General features: G+C 39.4%; 1 protein-coding gene across 1 annotated transcript; it reads left to right on the top strand.

The window, feature by feature from the left end:
• Window positions 1–838: 838 nt before the first annotated feature.
• On the top strand, window positions 839–4,811 carry LOC124274300 (the record flags this gene model as incomplete). The annotated part of the gene is made up of 3 exons (XM_046709643.1): window positions 839–954; window positions 1,889–2,051; window positions 2,524–4,811. Coding segments are annotated over 3 exons (410 nt in total), but the record flags the coding sequence as incomplete, so codon positions are not given.
• Window positions 4,812–20,696: the final 15,885 nt, after the last annotated feature.

Raw genomic sequence — 20,696 nt, 5'->3', positions numbered from 1 at the left:
ACTCACCTACTTTACAGTGAACACATTAAAAAGCTGTAATAATGCATTCACTCACCTACTTTACAGTGAACACATTAATAAAGCTGTAATAATGCATTCACTCACCTACTTTACAGTGAACACATTAATATAGCTGTAATAATGCATCTCTCACCTACTTTACAGTGAACACATTAATAAAGCTGTAATAATGCATTCACTCACCTACTTTACAGTGAACACATTAATATAGCTGTAATAATGCATTCACTCACCTACTTTACAGTGTACACATTAATATAGCTGTAATAATGCATTCACTCACCTACTGTACAGTGAACACATTAATATAGCTGTAATAATGCATTCACTAACCTACTGTACAGTGAACACATTAATATAGCTGTAATAATGCATTCACTCACCTACTTTATAGTGTACACATTAATATAGCTGTAATTATGCATTCACTCACCTACTGTACAGTGAACACATTAATATAGCTGTAATAATGCATTCACTCACCTACTTTACAGTGAACACATTAAAAAAGCTGTAATAATGCATTCACTCACCTACTTTACAGTGAACACATTAATAAAGCTGTAATAATGCATTCACTCACCTACTTTACAGTGAACACATTAATAAAGCTGTAATAATGCATTCACTCACCTACTTTACAGTGAACACATTAATAAAGCTGTAATAATGCATTCACTCACCTACTTTACAGTGAACACATTAATAAAGCTGTAATAATGCATTCACTCACTGCCTGAACAGGCTGCTATAGCTGTAATACTGACTATATATTACTCTTTGATATTATTTGAATTGAAAATTGTTTTGATAACAGGTTCATTCAAAAAAGATGCGGATGGCGGTATCTGTCAAGACTGCCCAGATGGGTCGTACAATACCTCCAGTGGTGCAACTGTGTGTACCGAGTGTCCAAAGGGGTTCTTCTGTCCAGTAAGTTTGTCTCAGATGGGTTGGTGTAATCAGGGATTGCCAGGCAAACATGAGACTGTAGTGTGTTGTTCCATTCTTATTGAGTGAGTGAGTTAAGTTTTACTTCGCACTCAGAAATATTCCAGCTATATGGCGGCAGTCTGTAAATAATGGAGTCTGGACTAGACAATACAGTGATCAACAGCATGAACATTGATCTACGCAATTGGGATACAATGGCATGTGTCAACCAATCAGCGAGCCTGACCACCTGATCCTGTTAGTCGCCTCTTGCGACAAGCACGAGTTACTGAAGATCAATTCTTACCTGGATCTTCATGGGTCATTCTTATTGTATTCCACATTGGCTTGTCAGGCGCTAGCCTGGATATAGTGTTCCTTGCATGTAGTGTTGACATTAGGGCTGTGCAATATAACCGGTTTACTGGTATTTAAGGGTTCAGACATGAAAACGATACGTATTGCGATACACTGATCTAAAACCAGTATTTTGATTTGCATTCGGAAAACTTCGTAACACTCGGAAATCTTCGGATATTTCTTGTGTCATTTGTGCCAAATATTACTCACATTTATATTTTATCATGATGAAAAGTTGTTATTAAAGCTTAATCAAGCATAGTGATTTTGCTGTGTATTTGCTCTATAAATCAAGCATTAACTCGATTATAAGTAGTTTTTTGTTTAAAAATACTTCATGCAATATACTGCAATACATATCGCAATACATGCTTTCACATCGCAATATATCGCAATATGAAAATCCTCTGTAATACCCACCCCTAGTTGACATGCTTGTACCTTGTATAGGATTCCCTTTGAATATTGGGTGGTCTTGGAATGGTTCCCATCACTTATTGGGTGATCTTTGAACTTGTGTTTATATTTTTAGCTATGAAAATATATCTATCAGAACATTGTTTATCTGTTTCAGCAAAATGACCGTCTGCCACAGGCTTGCCCCCAGAACTCCTTCTGCCCGCCGGGGAGCACGTCCCCCCACAGCTGTAATCCCCCTCTCTATGTGATAGATGGCAGCGGTACAGGCTGTAAACCTACCGGAGAGTTGATGGCCATAATAGGAGGCTGTAGTGCAGGTGGGCTTTCACAATGTAGCAAGTCATGTGTAAACCTGGAACAAATAGGAATTCAACTAGTAGGCATTCAGCGATGTAGCAAATTGTAATCATTGAAGAATTAGGAATTCAACTGGTAGGTATTGAAGAAATAGAAATTACACATATAGGCATTCAAGGAAATAGGAAATCCACAGATAGGCATTGAAGAAATAAGAACTCCACATATAGCAGGAGATTGTAATGCAGGTATGGACTGAATAAAAGGGAATCGTAGTGCTGGTAAGGACTCAATAAAAGGAGATTGTAGTGAGGGTAAGCACGGGAGTATATGGGATGTTGTAGTAAGTGTAAAACTCAAATATGGATAATGTGCATACTGTGTTTTTATTTTTGTCAAATTTATGATAGATAAACGAAAATACCCAGGCTAGTAGTTATGAATTAGAATTTAGGTAACCTCACCTGAAATAATGTGTTGATTGCATTCCAGTTGCTGTGGTAGTTGTTCTCATTGTAAGTGTACAGTGCTACTTCAAGTGGAAGAAACAGAGAACGCTGATGCCAGCCGGAGAAAGTGAACCCTTGACTAGGTCAACACAACCAGTGTATCAGGGCTTGTAGCAGGACAGGGGAGATAAGTCTTGTAAAGCCCTGACAGCGTCAGTGCAACCAGTGTATCAGTGTTTGTAGTGCGACAGGGGAGATAATTCTGTAAACCCCTGACAATGTCAGTGCAACCAGTTTGTCAGTGCTTGCAGTAGGACAGGGGAGATAATTCTGTAAACCCCTGACAATGTCAGTGCAACCAGTTTGTCAGTGCTTGCAGTAGGACAGGGGAGATAATTCTGTAAACCCCTGACAGCGTCAGTGCAACCAGTTTGTCAGTGCTTGCAGTAGGACAGGGGAGATAATTCTGTAAACCCCTGACAATGTCAGTGCAGCCAGTTTGTCAGTGCTTGCATTAGGACAGGGGAGATAATTCTCTCACGCCCTGATAACAGGGGAGATAGTTCTGATGACAGATGCTGTACAGAGAGTTCACCTGCTGTACAGTTGAAAGACAACCAGAGACCCTATAACAGACTCTAAGACAACTAGCAATGGCAAGTTAGTCAGTGATATTGGCAATAATTGTTCTTCATAACCAACTACAAGTGCCGCACGACAGTATTGAGAGACACAGAGCAGCTGGCAATGTGGAGACCTCCTCAGTGATACAGGATAGTGGCTACAGGACACTGTTTGAGTACTATTGACTGCATCATGCCAGGTCTTGGGATTCAGTGCTTTCATTCTGTTGGTTGTTGAATGATATGTGTTATGGTGGCTACACTATCATGGCCAAAATGTAGCAGCAGATTCTAATTTATAATTGTGCCATTTTTCATGTCATTTATATAACTTTCAGAGTTATATCATTTCTAGCACTTCATATCTACTTATCTGATGTATGATTATGGAGTTATACTGTTAGATTCACATGTATTTATGGCTGTGATTATTGAGAGTTTGCTCGATGTTGTAAAGAAAACCCACAGGGTTGATTATAAACTGGACTGGACCTTGTAACATTCCTTGTGACTGAAATCCAAAAGGTCACATATGACATTGTGCTGCCTGGGTCTATCATGTTATAGTTCATACCAGATGGGGAGGTCATGTGCATAACCATTATCACTGTAGCCCTCTTTCGTCACAAGCGAATGTCTGCAGCTGCTTTGCTGTGTAGTCTGTATGTTGAACTGGGGCGGTTGGGTAGCCTAGTGGTTATAGCGTTTGCTCGTCTAGCCGAAGGCCCGGGTTCGATTCCCCACACGGGTACAATGTGTGAAGCCCATTTCTGGTGTCCCCTGCCGTGATATTGCTGAAATATTGCTAAAAATGGTGTAACACCCAAGTCACTCACTCTATTTTGAACTGAAGCCATGGTCTGGATACAGAAAAAGGGAACAGCAAATGATCAGATCAATGAACCCTTGCATTACATTGCACAACTCGTATTTCGTGTGCAACATTTGCTACAGCGTTGAGGCCATTTCCCCCACTTCTGTGAGTTGCACATGGCCCCCATGTTTGAAAAACAGTAAGAATAAGAATAATAATAATAAGAGCTATATTTAAAATTTCATGATGTATATTATTTTCACCCTGGTTAATTATTTATATTCTCAGCTCCCTGGGGGGAATAGAACCCATGCTGCCTGTGAGGCTGTAGGATGTTAGCAGCATATTGCCGTCTGGGTCAACACAGTCATGTTGAGAGAAAACAAAGTCCCTCGCCTAAAGAAACTACATTTAGAACAGGTGCTTCCCATTTGGGCTGTAGGTGTTCAGGGGCGACGGAGGAATGTAGTGTGTACAAATACACTTAAAACTTGACGATAACAATTAAGGCTAATTTTTGACAAGACATGTTTTTGAAATGTTTATGATTGTGTATGTTTTAGATGTAAAATTCATGTTATAGTTTTGTTATTGCAAAGCAAACCTTGAGACTGCAAGTCAAGTTATCAAAGTGTAATTACTGCTGGCAGTGAACGAAGCTCTCGCCTCACTGGTCGCCGAGATGATTTATAAGATGGGGCAACTATGAACTGCAATTTGAGTCAGCCTTCAAATAAAGGGTCACACACCTGTCAAAGATCAGCCCAGTATAACATAATGGTGAATGACTGCTCAGCTGAACAATAACGTGAGTAAGGTCAGCTTTGAGCAGTGAAATGGTGTCAAGGAGTATGATTTTCAAATCTGACTGATATTAATAAAAACTATACATTTTGAAATATTGATGCGTGATATGTATTTTGAGTGAGAATATTGTGCTACTCCAGATTGAGATGGTGTATATTATGTGTTGATAAGATTGAACCACAAGGAAACCGTATTTTCATGACTTATTAAGAGGAAGTGAAAGAACAATGGCTTTTTAATAAGGCTACAATTAATCTTTCATTTCCTGCAGTCATATAATAAAAAGGGCTATTTTTAATGTATTTTGAGAAGTACGTACTGTTGTTTGGCCCTAGGTTGAAGAGCTTGAATTCATGGTGTTGATTGATGCTTGAGAAACAACAATATTTTGGCTTGAATCATATCAGTCTCAACCTGATTTTATGTTGCAGCATAATATGTCATGTGTTAGATTTGACCTTGATTCCACTAGTGTAACTTAAACACAGGCCTGATCTCAGTGATGCTGGTCACCTTTGTTCGCTTATTATCATTCTCAGGGAAAGTCCTGAAAATCAAAATGTCAAAATGTTATGCTGGGGACAACTGTCAGTAGTCTTGTTTGTATCCTATGATTGTAAGTGTTTCCACTCTGATCCAGTGAGGCACAAGACTAATGCCCCTCAGTCAGTTGTCTCCCTTAAACTACAAGGACAAGGGGATAACACAGCCTTTACAGTCCGTTTGGCTAAAAAGCGGACCGATGAATTGCAATCTAACTCGAAAACTAATAAACTCGAAAACTAATAAACTTTGTCTGTAAATGTGCTTCTCAACACCTGGCTGTCCCTTTCTCTGCACTTCTCCCTCGTAACAAATAGAGAACTGTATCAATATTTTAATGATAGATTGTTAAACAATTTTTATTTTAGGACAAAATTCTGCAAAACATCCCAGAGTGGGTATGATGTTTTGATTATGATCAGCGTTTCATTGAGTATTTTATGTTTATTAGTTTTCGAGTTAGATTGCAATTTATCGGTCCGCTTTTGAGCCAAACGGACTATAGTCAGAGTGTTGAAGTGATAAAGCAGCTTTTTGTGAGAGGGTTGATGAGATGACAGCCATTTGTCAGAGTGTCAGTAGCATCCTAAATTTGGATATTGTTATTAATATTACATTCAAGGTTAGATGGATGATGAAAACATCAGTTGTTGGCATATTTATAAAGTTAGGGAAAGATGAAACCTCAGAAAATAGGTAATCATACTGATTTTATTATAACAGTACTATCCGTTCTTCTAAGATAACACGTTGATTGTATAAAGATTTATCTTTGTAATGTGGCATTGTGTGTATGTAGTGCAGTTTCTGGGATTTGAAATGTTCTGCACCCTGAACATGACAGGTACTCGGAAGGTCGTTGGTTTTTGTGACGTCCACATATCCAAAGGCTTCATCCAAGTCCTCCATTCCACAAGTAACCATTATGTTAAATGACCAGCCTTCAGTGTCACAAAAGTGTTGAAGTCTTTCAAAGGGTAATTGAGAAGTGCTAACAAGGGACACAACTCGTATCAGAAAACTTGCACATACAGTCACAAGTGAGCATATCTTTCTGTGAAAATGAACTCTTTGGTATAGGCTAAGCCATTTAGCACTAACAGATTAACAATATTTATATTGAACGATCAAGTTTCCATTAACCTTTTTTCAGAAGAACCTGTGTAAGACACAGGATGTAGCTGTCACCAAAGTCCAGATGTAAGACATGTCTGCTGTCAGTGCTGGGTTAGAACCAACCAATTGAATAACCCCATTAATGTTTTTTAGTTATGTGTATATCACAAGTTATACCATGCTGGTTATGGTACATACAGATAGCCATTGGTGTATTCTTGCTGCCAAGATGTGTAAACGAGGTTTGAGGTGTTTTATCATGGTAGAGGGTGAATATTTTAATCATATCTTATAATGAAGATCTCCCTTTCTATCAGTTCACCTGGGCTGTGGACATAGAATGTCTGACCAGGTGAGTTACTGTAATGTTGGCTCTATGTGTAGTGCTTTGTTCCATTCCAGTAACTTCTTTGATATGTGTGTAAAAGCATGTTTTTACTTTGTAAAGGAAATGCTGAATCATGTATCCGATTTTCCATCCTTTTTTAATTGACTTTGCAGAGTCATGTCCCTTGAATGTTTACAAAATTAGCTGACAAAAGGTGCTTGTATCAGATTCAATAGAAATGATTGATTTAGATTCATGCTGATGTGTTATACAAATACTCATGATGCAGATGGACAAAACATGTATAGCCAGAATGTCCAATAACACTTTTACCAGGATTCATGTGGTAATTTGCCTGGACACATTTGGTAATTTATCTGGGTTGGTTTGGTATTTTACCCAGGATACTGATTTAGTCTCTGAAGCATTATCATTTGAAAGGATAAGTTTTCTTATTAAATGTTCCATAAAACAAGTCGGCTGCCTTGAAATCCTGAAGTGTTTTAGGTAAAGATTCATCTGCAGACAATTTGCAGAAAATCACAATTTTACAGAGGAGATTTCATTGTACCTAAAACCTGTTAATCTGGAAAGGTGTTGATCTGGTGGATTTGTCCAGATTAACAAGGTTTCTGTGTACATTGTATTACAGATGATTATTGAAATAATATTTTGCTTTTATTAGTATGCACACCATATTATCTATTCTGTCCATAAACACAAACATATTGGCAAAAACCTTAAAAGAAATTGCTTAGTCAGCCAATCAGCTGCCACAGAATCACCTGGGATTTCTATATTACCTGGTGACTGAGATTGTGTACATAGCTTACCTGCGGGGTCAGGTGGTGACGCAGCAAGACCATGACCTAACAATAACCAGGAACTACAAGGAATACCATGTCATGAGTGTACACTTATTCTCTGAGAAGCAATCTTTACTGATGTAGTTGTCTTGACGACAGAGCTGAGATATTGATGTTTTGTTTTACTGCATTAGTCGTATCATCATTTTGGAAAGTCCCAAATTGTGTTTGGTTAAAATGGTTAGCATTGAAATGTAAATGCTTAGGCTATCACTGTGTTTTGTCAAAGATTGTATGATGTCTTGATCGCTTGTTAAATCTTGTTACGGTAAGCCCCACGAAGAAGCCTGCTCTGTATTGGGAGTAACAAACATTTTGGTAGTGTACAGATCCCATGTTTAAGATGTCTCTATAGTTACAAACCGTGGTTAAATTATACCTTTATGCAGGATTTCAACACCAAAAGTACAGTTCTTCCACTGACAAGCTGTACCATTATACAGACGATGCAGGCCACATGCTTGGATACATGTATATTCATGGTCCATTTGGGATGCAGCTTTCCGTCCTGTCAAGTTGATCAGTTCCAGCCTCAAGGTCTGCGTAGTGTAGCATTGGGCTCAAGTAAATGCTGAGTAAGCATGTTTCTCCCAAGGCTATGTGCCATTACAGGCTGCTGGTATGTGTTTGGAGTGAAAAACTAACACATTTACACTTGCAAGAAGTCTGTAGATAGGTTTTGGTTTCCTGGCAATGTCTTTTGAATAATTGGTGTGTGGTGTAAACAAGTGTGCTATCTTGGCTTCGCCAATATTTGTTATCTTTTGTTTTATTCCTGAAAAATCATTGTATTAAGTTAAGACAAGTTGGAGTATGTTTTTAGTGTGAAAGAAGCATGGTATGATTATGATAGAATTATGATGTGAGGTCACCCAATATATGGTCTCATTTGAAAGATAACTTATTAGCTGGTCTGGCATGTAGCAGATGGTAGACGCATCACCTTGCCTGCCGGCAGTCAGCATCATGACGGGAGGTCTCCTGTGTTGGGCAACAGTCACTTGTACACATTGTGCCTGACAGCCGCTGCCCCAGGGGCAGAACATGCCTACCCTTGTCGCAAGCACATACTGTCATCACTGGTTTTCAGTGATCCAGTCGTGCAATTTTAACCTGTTTTTCATTTGGCACCCAATCAATTCTGTTTTGGTCAGTAATCGTGACTGATTATTTTGTGATGTTCACGTGTGATGTTTATATTCACTGATTTTGACATTGAGAATTGGGGAAACCCACAATTTTATGGATAGTAGGTAGGTGGAAAACTTGATTACAGTGAAAGGATCATTTTTGTGAAGTTATACTATCGTAACACTTGTAATATTCTGCTAGTGTTCTGTCAGAGAATCAATAGTTTACTGAAGGTTGTCAGTCAGCTCTGATCCATGCTTTGAGGGGCGGTGGGGTAGCCTAGTGGTTAAAGTGTTCACTCATCACACGGAGGACCCGGGTTCGATTCCCCACATGATAACAATGTGTGAAACCCATTTCTGGTGTCCTCTGTCGTGATATTGCCGGAATATTGCTAAAAGCGGCGTAAAACTAAACTCACTCACTCAGTCATTGTCTCTTAACTGTTTGTGTGTGTGTGGCCCAGGAGAATATCAGTGTGCATGAAATGCCAGTGCAGGATACCTGACTGTCACTTATAACTGAAGGGGATGTTGATACAGTCCATATGATGTAAGAACTATCTTCTGTTGGAAACCAGTTGACAATTTCTATGCAAAGTTGCGCCCTTCATGTGTGCCTAAGTATAGGCTTGGTTTGAATCCTTGTCCACCCAAATATGTTTCACTCTAGTGGTAACACCTGCATCACTAGAATTTCTTGAACAATGGGGCAACTTCTTTATTTCAATATATGTGACGTTTCAGTGTAGATGCTAAAACCTTTATCAAGCAAGTGTGAGCATCTACACCGTAACGTTGCAGATGTTGTAATAAGGAAGTTGTATATCTGTGGAACTATCTCAGTTGTTCATCACACCAGCTCCTAAATGCCACTCAAAGAAGTTCAGATGTCTTCCCCTATGAGGCTCACAGGTCATTATATGAGTGAAATAATGTCTAAAACCGTGCTAAACCAAACTCTCATGGAAAAATGACTTCCCTCTGCCATAACAAGAGCCACATCTTTAAGATATATGCATATTCATATCTGTGCATTGTGTGTGTAAATGTGCGTGTAAATATGAAAATATTATCAATTGATATATATGAGAGACCGTTTTGTTATCTGGCAATATATACATGTATGTTATTTTTTATTTATCATGGCCTGGTTCAGATTGCACAAGTGTTTCCAGGTGACGCTCATTATGTAATGGCTGACTGGCTATGTATAGATGCAACATTCCTTATATGCTTTCAAGCAGTTGAAAATGAAACAGTTTCCTTTTAATGAGAAAGATAGTTATTGGGGAGGTAACATTTGGCAAACGGGGGAGCCCTTAATATAACTCCCTTGTTGTCAGAGTTCATATCATTTGTTTATGAGAACACAATATGCTTCCATTTTTTTACTGGCATGACCAATTTTGTTTTTGATTTTTGTTTGCTGCAGAGAACAGTGACAACTGCAACCATCTCACCATTATAATGATATTCCTGTCTGCATGTCCACACTTTTAGATGTATGCAAGATGTCGTCTGGACACACAATGTGAATACCATGTGAGATTATTGTAAATAGTGGAATATGTTTCACTGTGATTATTTAAGCTTCACATTATCCATCATTTCTGTGTTACAGTTAGGAGTTGTGATTTGTTTTCATACCTCATTGTGATCAAAGTTCTAGTTTCATCTTGAGCGTTTCAGGGAGGGCTTTCTGGAATGAATTTGGTCTTAAAACAGGAAAAGATTATTTGCCTCTCTTTTGGCCAGACTTAATATAAGATGAACAGTTAATGTATTGCAGGTTTAAAATAACTACCTTTAATTGAGTGTGTAGAAAAATCATAAGAAAATATAATTCACCCATAAAAGTACCTTGAGAATGGGATGGCAACAACAGTGGGTGGTATTCGGTTGCTATTCATATGTATTTACATCATTATGCTGTTAAAGATATTATTATTCATGGCAATGGATAATGTGATCTTAGTCACATTGCCATATAGATTATTTAAACTGCTGTATCAAAAGTTTGCATCTCAATTCTGTATGTCCAGGGTTTAATATGAATTTGGTATGTCCAGTTCATGGATAGTTGGTGTATATGGTAATAGTGAGAGATGAATATGTTTTTCAGTCTAGGTCATCCTGGGGCCTTTTGTACTCCTATCCATACCAGCACAAGAGCAGAGTGGAAAGATATCAGTCGCTTAATCAGTTTGTGACAAAAGTGACGTTTGCTTTAAAAACAAATTTTAAATCAACTGTGCTAATGAGAAATTCAACTGATCTAGTGTTTGTGTGAATATGCATTGTTAGTGCTATGTTATTTAATCACACCTGGGCATTCAGAATGAATATTCAGGGTAGGCAGGAGGGAGGTGGGGGACTGAAGATGTACAGCCTCATTGTAGAGCTGCGACAACAGGAGAGATAACAATAGCCTTAAACACCATACTCGGTGCTTGGCGACAATGCTATTACTTATAATATTTATGAAGACATTCCCAAATTACTTGGTATATAGACAGTCACGCTAGTTGCTTCACTTCCTGGTAGTCACATTCCGATAATTGTTTTAGCCTTTGTTATACCAACATGTTCTGTCTGTGCGTCAGAGCCATGCAATAAACATTCATATTTATATAGAAAACTGGCTTTGTGTAATGTATTTATCACCCACCCTGAACAACATTGGATGCATGGTTTCCAGATCACTTCCAGGGTGATAAAGACTGGTGAGGTACAGGAATGGGTAAGTTCTGCATTTTCTGTCGAATGACACCCAGCAGGTTTGATGAAAACAGGACATTTTGTGAGCGAGTGAGTTTAGCTTTACGCGGCACTCAGCAATATTCCAGCTATATGGCGGCGGTCTGTAAATAATCGAAACCAGACAATCCAGTGATCAACAGCATGCGCATCGATCTGCGCAATTGGGAACCTATGACGTGTGTCAACCAAGTCAGCAAACCTGACCAGCAGATCCCGTTAGTCACCTCTTACGAAAAGCATGGATTACTGAAGATCAATTCTAACCTGGACCTTCACGGGTGGGACATTTCGTTTGAAGTAAAGACATAGGGTTAATGATCAGGCAGTCTATACACAGGGGAAAATTATCGCTACAGCCCATATTTTACATTATGTCATTATGTTATCATTAACCATAGCTAAGTAACTTATCCAAGACCTATGTGTAACTTACTATCTGGATAAATTGACTCCAAGGTATAATAACATGGCAAATCTCAACGCGAATAGAACGTAAAAACGAGCTGATTCAGAGAAGCGAACATGGCAAAAATCGATTCGGTTTGTAGTACTGATAACTATGTTCGTTATGACGTTAACAAGCTGACATTAACAGGAGCGGTAATGTACAAGATTCTGGCATACAATCCACAGGAATTCACATAAGTATCAATAACCAAGCGCTATGTCAATATCTGGTGTAACGTTGAATTTGACTTTGAGGTATTGCGTTCCATTCTTAGTGGAGGGCTTGTTCCAATACATGAAGATTTTGGAGGATCTCTCTGGCGTATTCTGCGACCAATAATGTCCCAAACAGTCTGTATGGAACTGAGATCTGGATTCATGGTCGGCCAAGAAAATCACCAACGCCACGCCCACAATGTGGCCTAGCATTGTCATGAAGACTGGCCGTGTGGTCAGAGGATATTCCGTTGTGCATATACAGTGTTTCTGCTGCGCCAAACACGAGCTTTGTCATAAATAAAGGTGATTCTGTGATTCTGAGAAGTGCTGTATCCTCCAAGGAGTTATCACTCATGGTCGATCTGAACGCTGACATTCGTTAACGTCATTGGTTTGCTGATGATAATTTCTGCGCAATTACCTGATGATATGACAACCAGCACCTCTTGTAATAGCAGATCGGGTTAGAATGAACTTCAGTAACCCATGCTTGTCGTAAGAGGCGACTAACGGGATCGGGTGGTCAGGCTCGCTGATTTGGTTGACTCATGTCATCGGTTCCCAGTTGCCCAGATTGATGCTCATGCTGTTGATCACTGGATTGTCTGGTCCAGGCTAGATTATTTACAGACCGCCGCCATATAGTTGGAATATTGCTGAGTGCGGCGTAAAACTAAACTCACTTACTCACTTAGCCTTCAATGACATGTCAGTACAGTGTATTCTGCATACACATAACCTGCCAATTTTGAACAGTTTTCCATGGAGGAGACCACATATTTGCTTATCAACGAAATCAATTGATTTTCCAAGTTACATATCTGTAAGAACAGTTTTCTGAAAGTTGATATTTGTTTAATGACTGGAACTCGTATTGCACACATTTTGCACATGATTGTAGCACCTGGGATGACGAAATAATCGTACAAACAAATATAATTATGATGTGAATATAAATGGCTTTATAGAGGCTAAAATTCGACGGTGTTGCGATATTTCTTCCATGTGTATATTTGTGCAAAGGTGCATCCCAGAATACGACCTTTGCGTCCTGTAGCTCAACCTTACATAAGGCTATCTATTAAACCCAACACAAATGTCATCGTTTTCTGGTAAAAGCGTCGTCAGTTGCAGCTCAATTGTCATTTTATTGGCAGGTATGAACATATTATCTGTACGGCATTGACTTCATGAAAAAAACATGCTCTATTTCGAAAATTAACGTTCTGTATTCCTTAGGTGACAGATCAAACAAAGATCGTTTTATTTACATGAGCGTTTGACGCATTGAAACGTGAAGGTGATTTCGCTTCTGATAAACGTTCAGTCCCTTGGGAGAGTTTTATTGGATGGGAATGTTGCTGAAATCTAAAGATATAGTCCACTTCAGGGTTTTACAAGTAAACATACGGGACCGCCTGTTTAGAAAGTTTAACCACGCATATTTAAAGGGTAATGTTTGACCATCATCAAACAAAACCGATACGCACCGTTCCAAGGGGATTTGAAATGTTTGCTCGACTCTATCAAAATTTCATGGCACAATTTTGTGTTTGCGTGCGCTTACAAAACCATCCAACCTTTTCAATAGAGCTTGTATCGTATTGCCAGCAGACCTGGAAGCTAACGCACGTTCCATTGTTAAAGCGATGCCAGGCCGTTATTGTACCAAACGTTTTACCACACCTAGATCAGTTTAATCTCCTTATATAGCCATCGTTTACCCTGTCCGTATCATGTACAGTGTCTTTCTTGCTTGACATTACACAGGTACTACTTATTGTAGACGTGTTTAACTAGCACCCTGTTATTTACGCTTGTATGCTTGTATGCGTGTGGCTTTACAAGACCGTTTGTACGTCACCAGTGTACATACATCACGCCGCAGCAGGGACGGCTGAAACAAACCTCAGTCGTTTACAAAATGGGTACAATGGCGTCTCCTGCGGTGATATTACTGCCGAGAATTACTAAAAGTTGCGTAACACCTCACTCACTCACCCACTCCAGAGAACGGGGTGGCACGGTTGTTCTGACACTGCAGCGTCTTTTTCTGAGTTCAGTGCATTGGCCAGTTGTTGTTCATCCTGTACGCTATACGTCATTCCGCATACCCATTACACCTTCCAGACCGCCTCCGTGGTGTCGTGGTTAGAGCGTCCGCCCGGAGTGCGGAAGGTCGCGGGTTCGATCCCCGACCGCGTCATACCAAAAGACGTTAAAATATGGTACTTGTTGGTCCCTGCCTGGCGCTCGGCATTAATGGGTACAACAAGGACTGGTCGGCTCGGAGTCAGTATAATGTGTCTGAGTGGGGTATTCATGCTTCACTGCGGCACGGTATCTCAGTGGGCTAGCACTATAAAACCAGCTTCAGTCTGGGCTATTACAAGCAGCCGCACATAGACATACACACGCATGCACGTCGTCATATGAGTGAAATATTCTCAAGCACGACGTTAAACCCAACTCCACCACCTTCCCAAGGACTAACATCAACCAATACACGTCAACCATGCTTGTGACAGCATTCCGCAATCTGTCATCAGTTCGGTTTATCGAACGTACAGGATGTTAATCTGTGAAGACACGACACATCATACACGGTGATACATATCTGGTTATGTATCTCCCCTGGATAAAATGTTTGAATAGGTGAAAACACAAAAAGCAAACAGTGATGAAACATTTTACTTAGTTTAAAACCTTCTGCATATAATAAGAGGTCAATAAGGAACAAAGTCTTCAGTAGTCTTTGTCATACATCTTGTTTCACTTAACATGAAGACCTACTGAGAACTTCCACATCTCCCCTTTCCTGTACAGACATATGGAACAGATGTGTCTGGCTTCATGTCTCAGTGCATGAGGCTGTAATCATCTTATCCTCTGTCTTAAGACCTGTTTCTGGGCAGGTTGATGCTCCCTCAGGGTCCGGTTTGTGGCAAAGAAGGAAAACTTGAAAAATCACTGTTGCATAAGTGGTATTTAGATTAGGACAGTGCTTTGCTTCATGTTTCTTTTCCATGCAGTCCGGAAATTATTCGGAAGGAGCGAGTGTGAAGTTGCTGCCTACCAGCAATCTGGCAGCTCTAAGTGACGGTGGTAAAACAGACGAAGATATTGAAGATGTCTCCTTCCGATTGTAAATCGATTTTGAGACGTACACTGACTTATCGGGATCATTTCCTATTATTAATTCTCGTACCATCAGCTCGCCTTCCGTGTGGTGCAGGGACACTTGTCTGTGCAGCGCTGTGCAGAGTTGCCTCCCTTGGGTACGCCAGACATTAATGATCGTGGGTTCGAATCCCTGTTCGCCAAGATTATATGTCTGGGTTTGTCTGCACAGATGGCGGGCTTTCCTCCCACATTAAGCTCACGTGACGTGAGTTTACAGAAATAATGTTGAAAGTGGCGCCAAACCCAACTCACCCACTCGTCTGTCTAATTATGCTTATCGCAGGGTCGACTTCAATTGGTGGAGTTGTGATTGAACTGATTGGTTTGTCATCGTCATCGTGGATCATTGCTCGTGTACTTGTCACGTTTTCGCCCGGTTCAGACTCGACATGTTGCTAGACCGAAGGTGCACTACTGCACCGCTTCTACATGGTCGCAAATGTAAAATTATGTGAATACTAATATTTGTGGATTTATTCATGATTAGAATGCTGTTATCTCAACCATAAGCTATATTTTATTTAATTTATTGATTTTGTACATGCACATACATAAACATGAGACAAATATCCTAATGATATAAAGAGAGTGAAATAACAAAACGGTTATCAAATAAACAAAATAAGACTTGCGTTAGTTGGAAAATACCTTCTAATACCGACTCGCCACGTCTTGCTGTGGAGGGTTACCCCTCTTGTAATGTCGGATATAGTGTTCTGACGGTTTGACTCCCTGACTACCATTTATCAAGGCTTTGGTCTGTCAGCGCCATGCCTGTCCTCGTGACACATGACATCGTGACATAACTGACAAATTAGGCAACACTGTCCAAAAGCAGCGTTAACCTCATCGCACTCACCTGCTTCAAACAATATCGAATCGATCTGTGGAACCTACAAGTCGGGAGCGAGGAACTGGATACTTTGGAACACTGACAACCATGTGTTCCCTGAGATCTGTCCTTACAAGGGATCTCTGCTACACTGCTACCTGCATCACTTGACTTTGCTACAGAAAATCTCCAAAGTAGCCTGACAGGGTCAAGGGACGTAACTCGTCAGCTCTCTGACTACTCGAAAGAGATTTATATCATTATAAAGGATCGTAAAGCTTATACCCGATCATAGATCAAATGTAAAACTCTTCATAATATATGTAACATGAATTGATATATTAAATGAATCAATAGATTGCATTTGATAATGACGAACATATACTACTTCGAAACTGACAAATAAGAATACGTACTACAGGGCAAAATAATATATGAAAACATTAGTTACTAGTTACTAGGTTGAAAATAATCACCGGAAAAGGGACAAAAACACAGCTATGATACTCGTACAAAATACATCACCACCGAAAAACGTTTTCTTGTTTCTTTCATTCTTTCTTTCGCCAAAATCATTACATTTTAGTACAGTATAGTTATGACAGAATATTATGAATAACACGAAATAATATTGTCTGCAGCAAATACTGTAGCATGTGATATTTGAAAGCAACGCTAAATTGTTTGTTGAGTAATTTCAACCTGGCTCTGACACTAAACAACGCTCAGATGACACTCATATCTCCTGCACACAGGCTCACAGTAGTTAATAGACATTAAACAAACATAAGCGTGGGAAATTTTGAAAGTCAATTATTGAAAAGTGGTTTACATTTCAAATTAGAAAACCACGAAGTAAGTGTCATTTTATGTGTTAAAAGTCACTCCAACTGCCCCAGCAATCTCATGCGGGGCATGAAACATTGATCGGAATAGATGGTGAATTTATAGACTCCATAAAATGAAATTGATATTTAAGGTGAATTTGACAATTTCTTAACCAATAAATTTAAAAACAGCTTCTGTTCAAGCAACGTTTTTGATTCTTAAAGATTTGACATCTCACAACATATGTAGGTACAAGTGTGTATTACCTGTACCTGTCACACGGGGGCGGTGGGGTGGCCTAGTGGGTAAAGCGTTCGCTCGTCACGCCGAAGATCTGAGTTTGACTCCCCACATGGGTACAATGTTTGAAGTCCATTTCTGGTGTTCCCTCCGTGATATTGACTGGAATATGTTTAAAGAGGCGTAAAACTATAACTCTCTCCCTGTACCTGTAACACTTCCAAGAAGATACAGTTACTTCACACCTGACTGGGATGCTATGACAACGTATTTGTTGGACATAATGATCTTTAACACCAATACGTTTACCTGTAACACATATGTGTCGTATGCCTCCAGTAGAAATGGTACCATCTCCCTCCCTTAATTAAATACCATGCTGGCGTGAAATAGTTAATTAATAGTTTTGTCATTTCAATTTCCCCTGCCACTGTGGAAATGAATGCCCCGATGTGATATAAAAACCCATACTCTTCCCCTGCACTCTCATGAAAACCCAATGTCAGTTTGATCTTTCCTCATATATGTTATTAAAAAATTGTTTCAATCAAAACGATTCTTCATCTTTAATAAATTCAGAGACTACCTAGTGATCTAAATTATATTATTTTCATAAATTACGTAACACAATCAGTGAAAAACATTTGGTGCTTTTTCCTTTCGCCACCTTCTCTTGCTCATTGAGGTTGCAGATGAGAAACAAATAAAAAGTACGGATGGCCTGAGGTAAATGTCATTTTAACGGTAAGTTTAATGCCTAAAAGAAGGTCAATCTGCTCGAAGTATTGATTCCTAGCACAGAAAAATGATATTCTCTTTCGAAATTTGACGAGCTGTATTTGCTGAGGTGACAAATATAACCCGTGGGCTGTTCTCACGGTGCAAATGTGAAGCGTTGAGACGTGAGGGTGCCCACGCAGGACTGCCCCCAGTCCCCCTGGGCGTTCTCTCGTGGATGGATGCGTCGCTGATATCTGGAGAGCATTAGTTCACTGACAGCTTTAACAACTTAACTACGCCCTGACACCGCTGCATTAGAGACTGTTATTCAAGTTTAACCGCGCATATATAATGGCCAACGCCAATGAAGAACTTTCGATTTCTCGATGGAATTTCAATAAAGCTAACTGGACCTTAGTCTAGAAGTTATGTACTGAAAAACCTTCTGTTTGAGTCATACCATAATGCAGATGACCCTATAGAATCAGTTCCAAAGAATCTCATTAACACTGCCATGAAAACTATACCAAGATCATCTACATGTCCCCGTATAGGTAAACCGTGGTTCAATAATGATTGCAGAAAACAAAGGAAAAATGCCGAAGAACCTTTTAATGCTAACCCTTCACCCATACTCCTGAACAACCTTATAATATTCGGAGCTAAAACTCGAAATACTATGAATTTCTGAAATAAATGCTCAAACACGTCATGGGTGGTCACATGGTCCAGGCAAAGTCCAGATAAATAAGGGTGAAGGACCTCGATACAGTCTGCGTCATCGTAAGGTGCATGGTGATATTCTGACAAGTAAACATGATATCGCAAATACATTACAGGCAACAATAGCAAAGCATTCTTCTTGCTCTTATTGCACCTCTGAACTTTAAAAGCATAAAACTAAAGTACAAAACAAAGCACAAGAAGCATTTTGAGACCAGACAATATATCAGCCTGCGTCCTCTTAAGGTACATGATGATATTCTGACAAGTAAACATGGTATCGCAAACAAATTACGAAACTATTGCAAAACATTCTTCTTGCTATTATTACACTTCTGAACTTTAAAAGTATAAAACAAAAGTACAAAAGAAAGCACAAGAAATATTTTGAGACCAGACAATTTTATCAGATAGTCTGTCATGCTTGCAGTCAATAGATTGTAGCAAATCTGACCACCCTTTCTTTGCCAAGATGAGTTGGCATCAAACAGCAAAGGCTTATGTTGAACAAACTGCAACATACACCGAGATCCCATATAAAGATTGTAAGCCAGTTATAATGGAATAAGTCAATCAATGCTGGCAGTCAACCTGGGATAGGCAAATCACAAACTACATGCTATACAACCGACCATGATAACCATATCAGCGCCGAATATGACATTTTACCCATTCCTTCCCTTTAATGGCGGTGTGTGTTCCATGTCAATGTCAGTTTACCATGAAACATATACTTTAGACTTTGTGGACACTGCACTGATACGTCAAACATGTTAAAATGTTTTCTACTTTAAAACACCTTTCTACTCAAGATTGAAAGAAATTGATCTTTGTGACAAGATATAACTTTTAGCAAAATTGTCAGTTCGTACTTTACTTGTGATAAACGATATTTTACTTGGTAGTTGTCATACTTTTATAATTGTTCACCGTTTACACATGTTGAATTCATGATAATTGATTCTCGCCTCGAATATTGGAAAATTCCCTGATACGACGTAAAACAATATTCATTTATTCATTCGTTAAATTACAAGGTCAGTCCTATATCATCACACTGGAATCTTCCTACAGAGTCAGTATCGGTGGGTGAGTGAGTGAGGTTAGGTAAAGCTTGACAACGGTGTAAGGATCTGTGATGAAACGCCGCTATCAATATGGAATACAAAATATGTGTTTGTTTTTCTATACTTTCTGTCTACTTTGTTTAAAACGGCAAATGTTTCAGACAAATCTTTGTTTAACTCAACATCTGTTTCTTGAGGTGATGTATACGCACCATCTTCACCTTTCTTCATCGATGGCAGATAATGGCGACTAAACATATTTTATTGCTGACGTTCTTAATTTGAACGAGTGGGTGATCGGGTATTTAACCCGGCTCTGAAGAGTATTAAGTCATGTGACTATTTCCAACGGCCGGGGGATCCTGGTACACTTGGACTTCACTGAACAATGGACCAGGGGGTCCAGGACAGAACACTGTGTTTGGACAAGGGTATCGGACGGAATTACATATTTAATGTATCATATCATATGCTAGTCCAGCATATAACTAGACGACTTTGCACTATATCAAGGTGTGCTCGATGTAGGCCTTGGCTGGAATACGACTTTATTCATATGATCTAATCATATGCCTGGAAATGGACTATGTGAGGGAGTTCACTTCAAGCCCATGTGAAAGTGATGTATATTCGGCAATCACAGCGGAAGCAATCAGGACCGAAAAAATATTGTTTTTTGTCCGCTTCCAAATTAATACTGACCGCAAAATAATATCTGTGTGATGCCAACACGCAACAAACAATAATTAACAATTTATTTTAAGGGTTATTACAATAAAAAGTACACAACAAAGTGTCTTTACAACATTCAGTAGCAGTTGCAGCACACTGGTTAGATAAAATACAAAAGCAATAGTGAAAGTAATAAAGTCAGTGATAAAGCATTCCCCCAACAGCAACAGTGGCCACGCTCCCTAGATAGTCTTGATATCAAGGCTGAACATATGATCTTCACACAAGCCCTCGC

Source organism: Haliotis rubra, unplaced genomic scaffold (assembly GCF_003918875.1).
Source record: "Haliotis rubra isolate DU_JTF1 unplaced genomic scaffold, ASM391887v1 Scf19, whole genome shotgun sequence".
NCBI classification, from domain to species: Eukaryota; Metazoa; Mollusca; class Gastropoda; order Lepetellida; family Haliotidae; genus Haliotis; species Haliotis rubra.
This window is presented reverse-complemented; position numbering and strand designations above follow the sequence as displayed.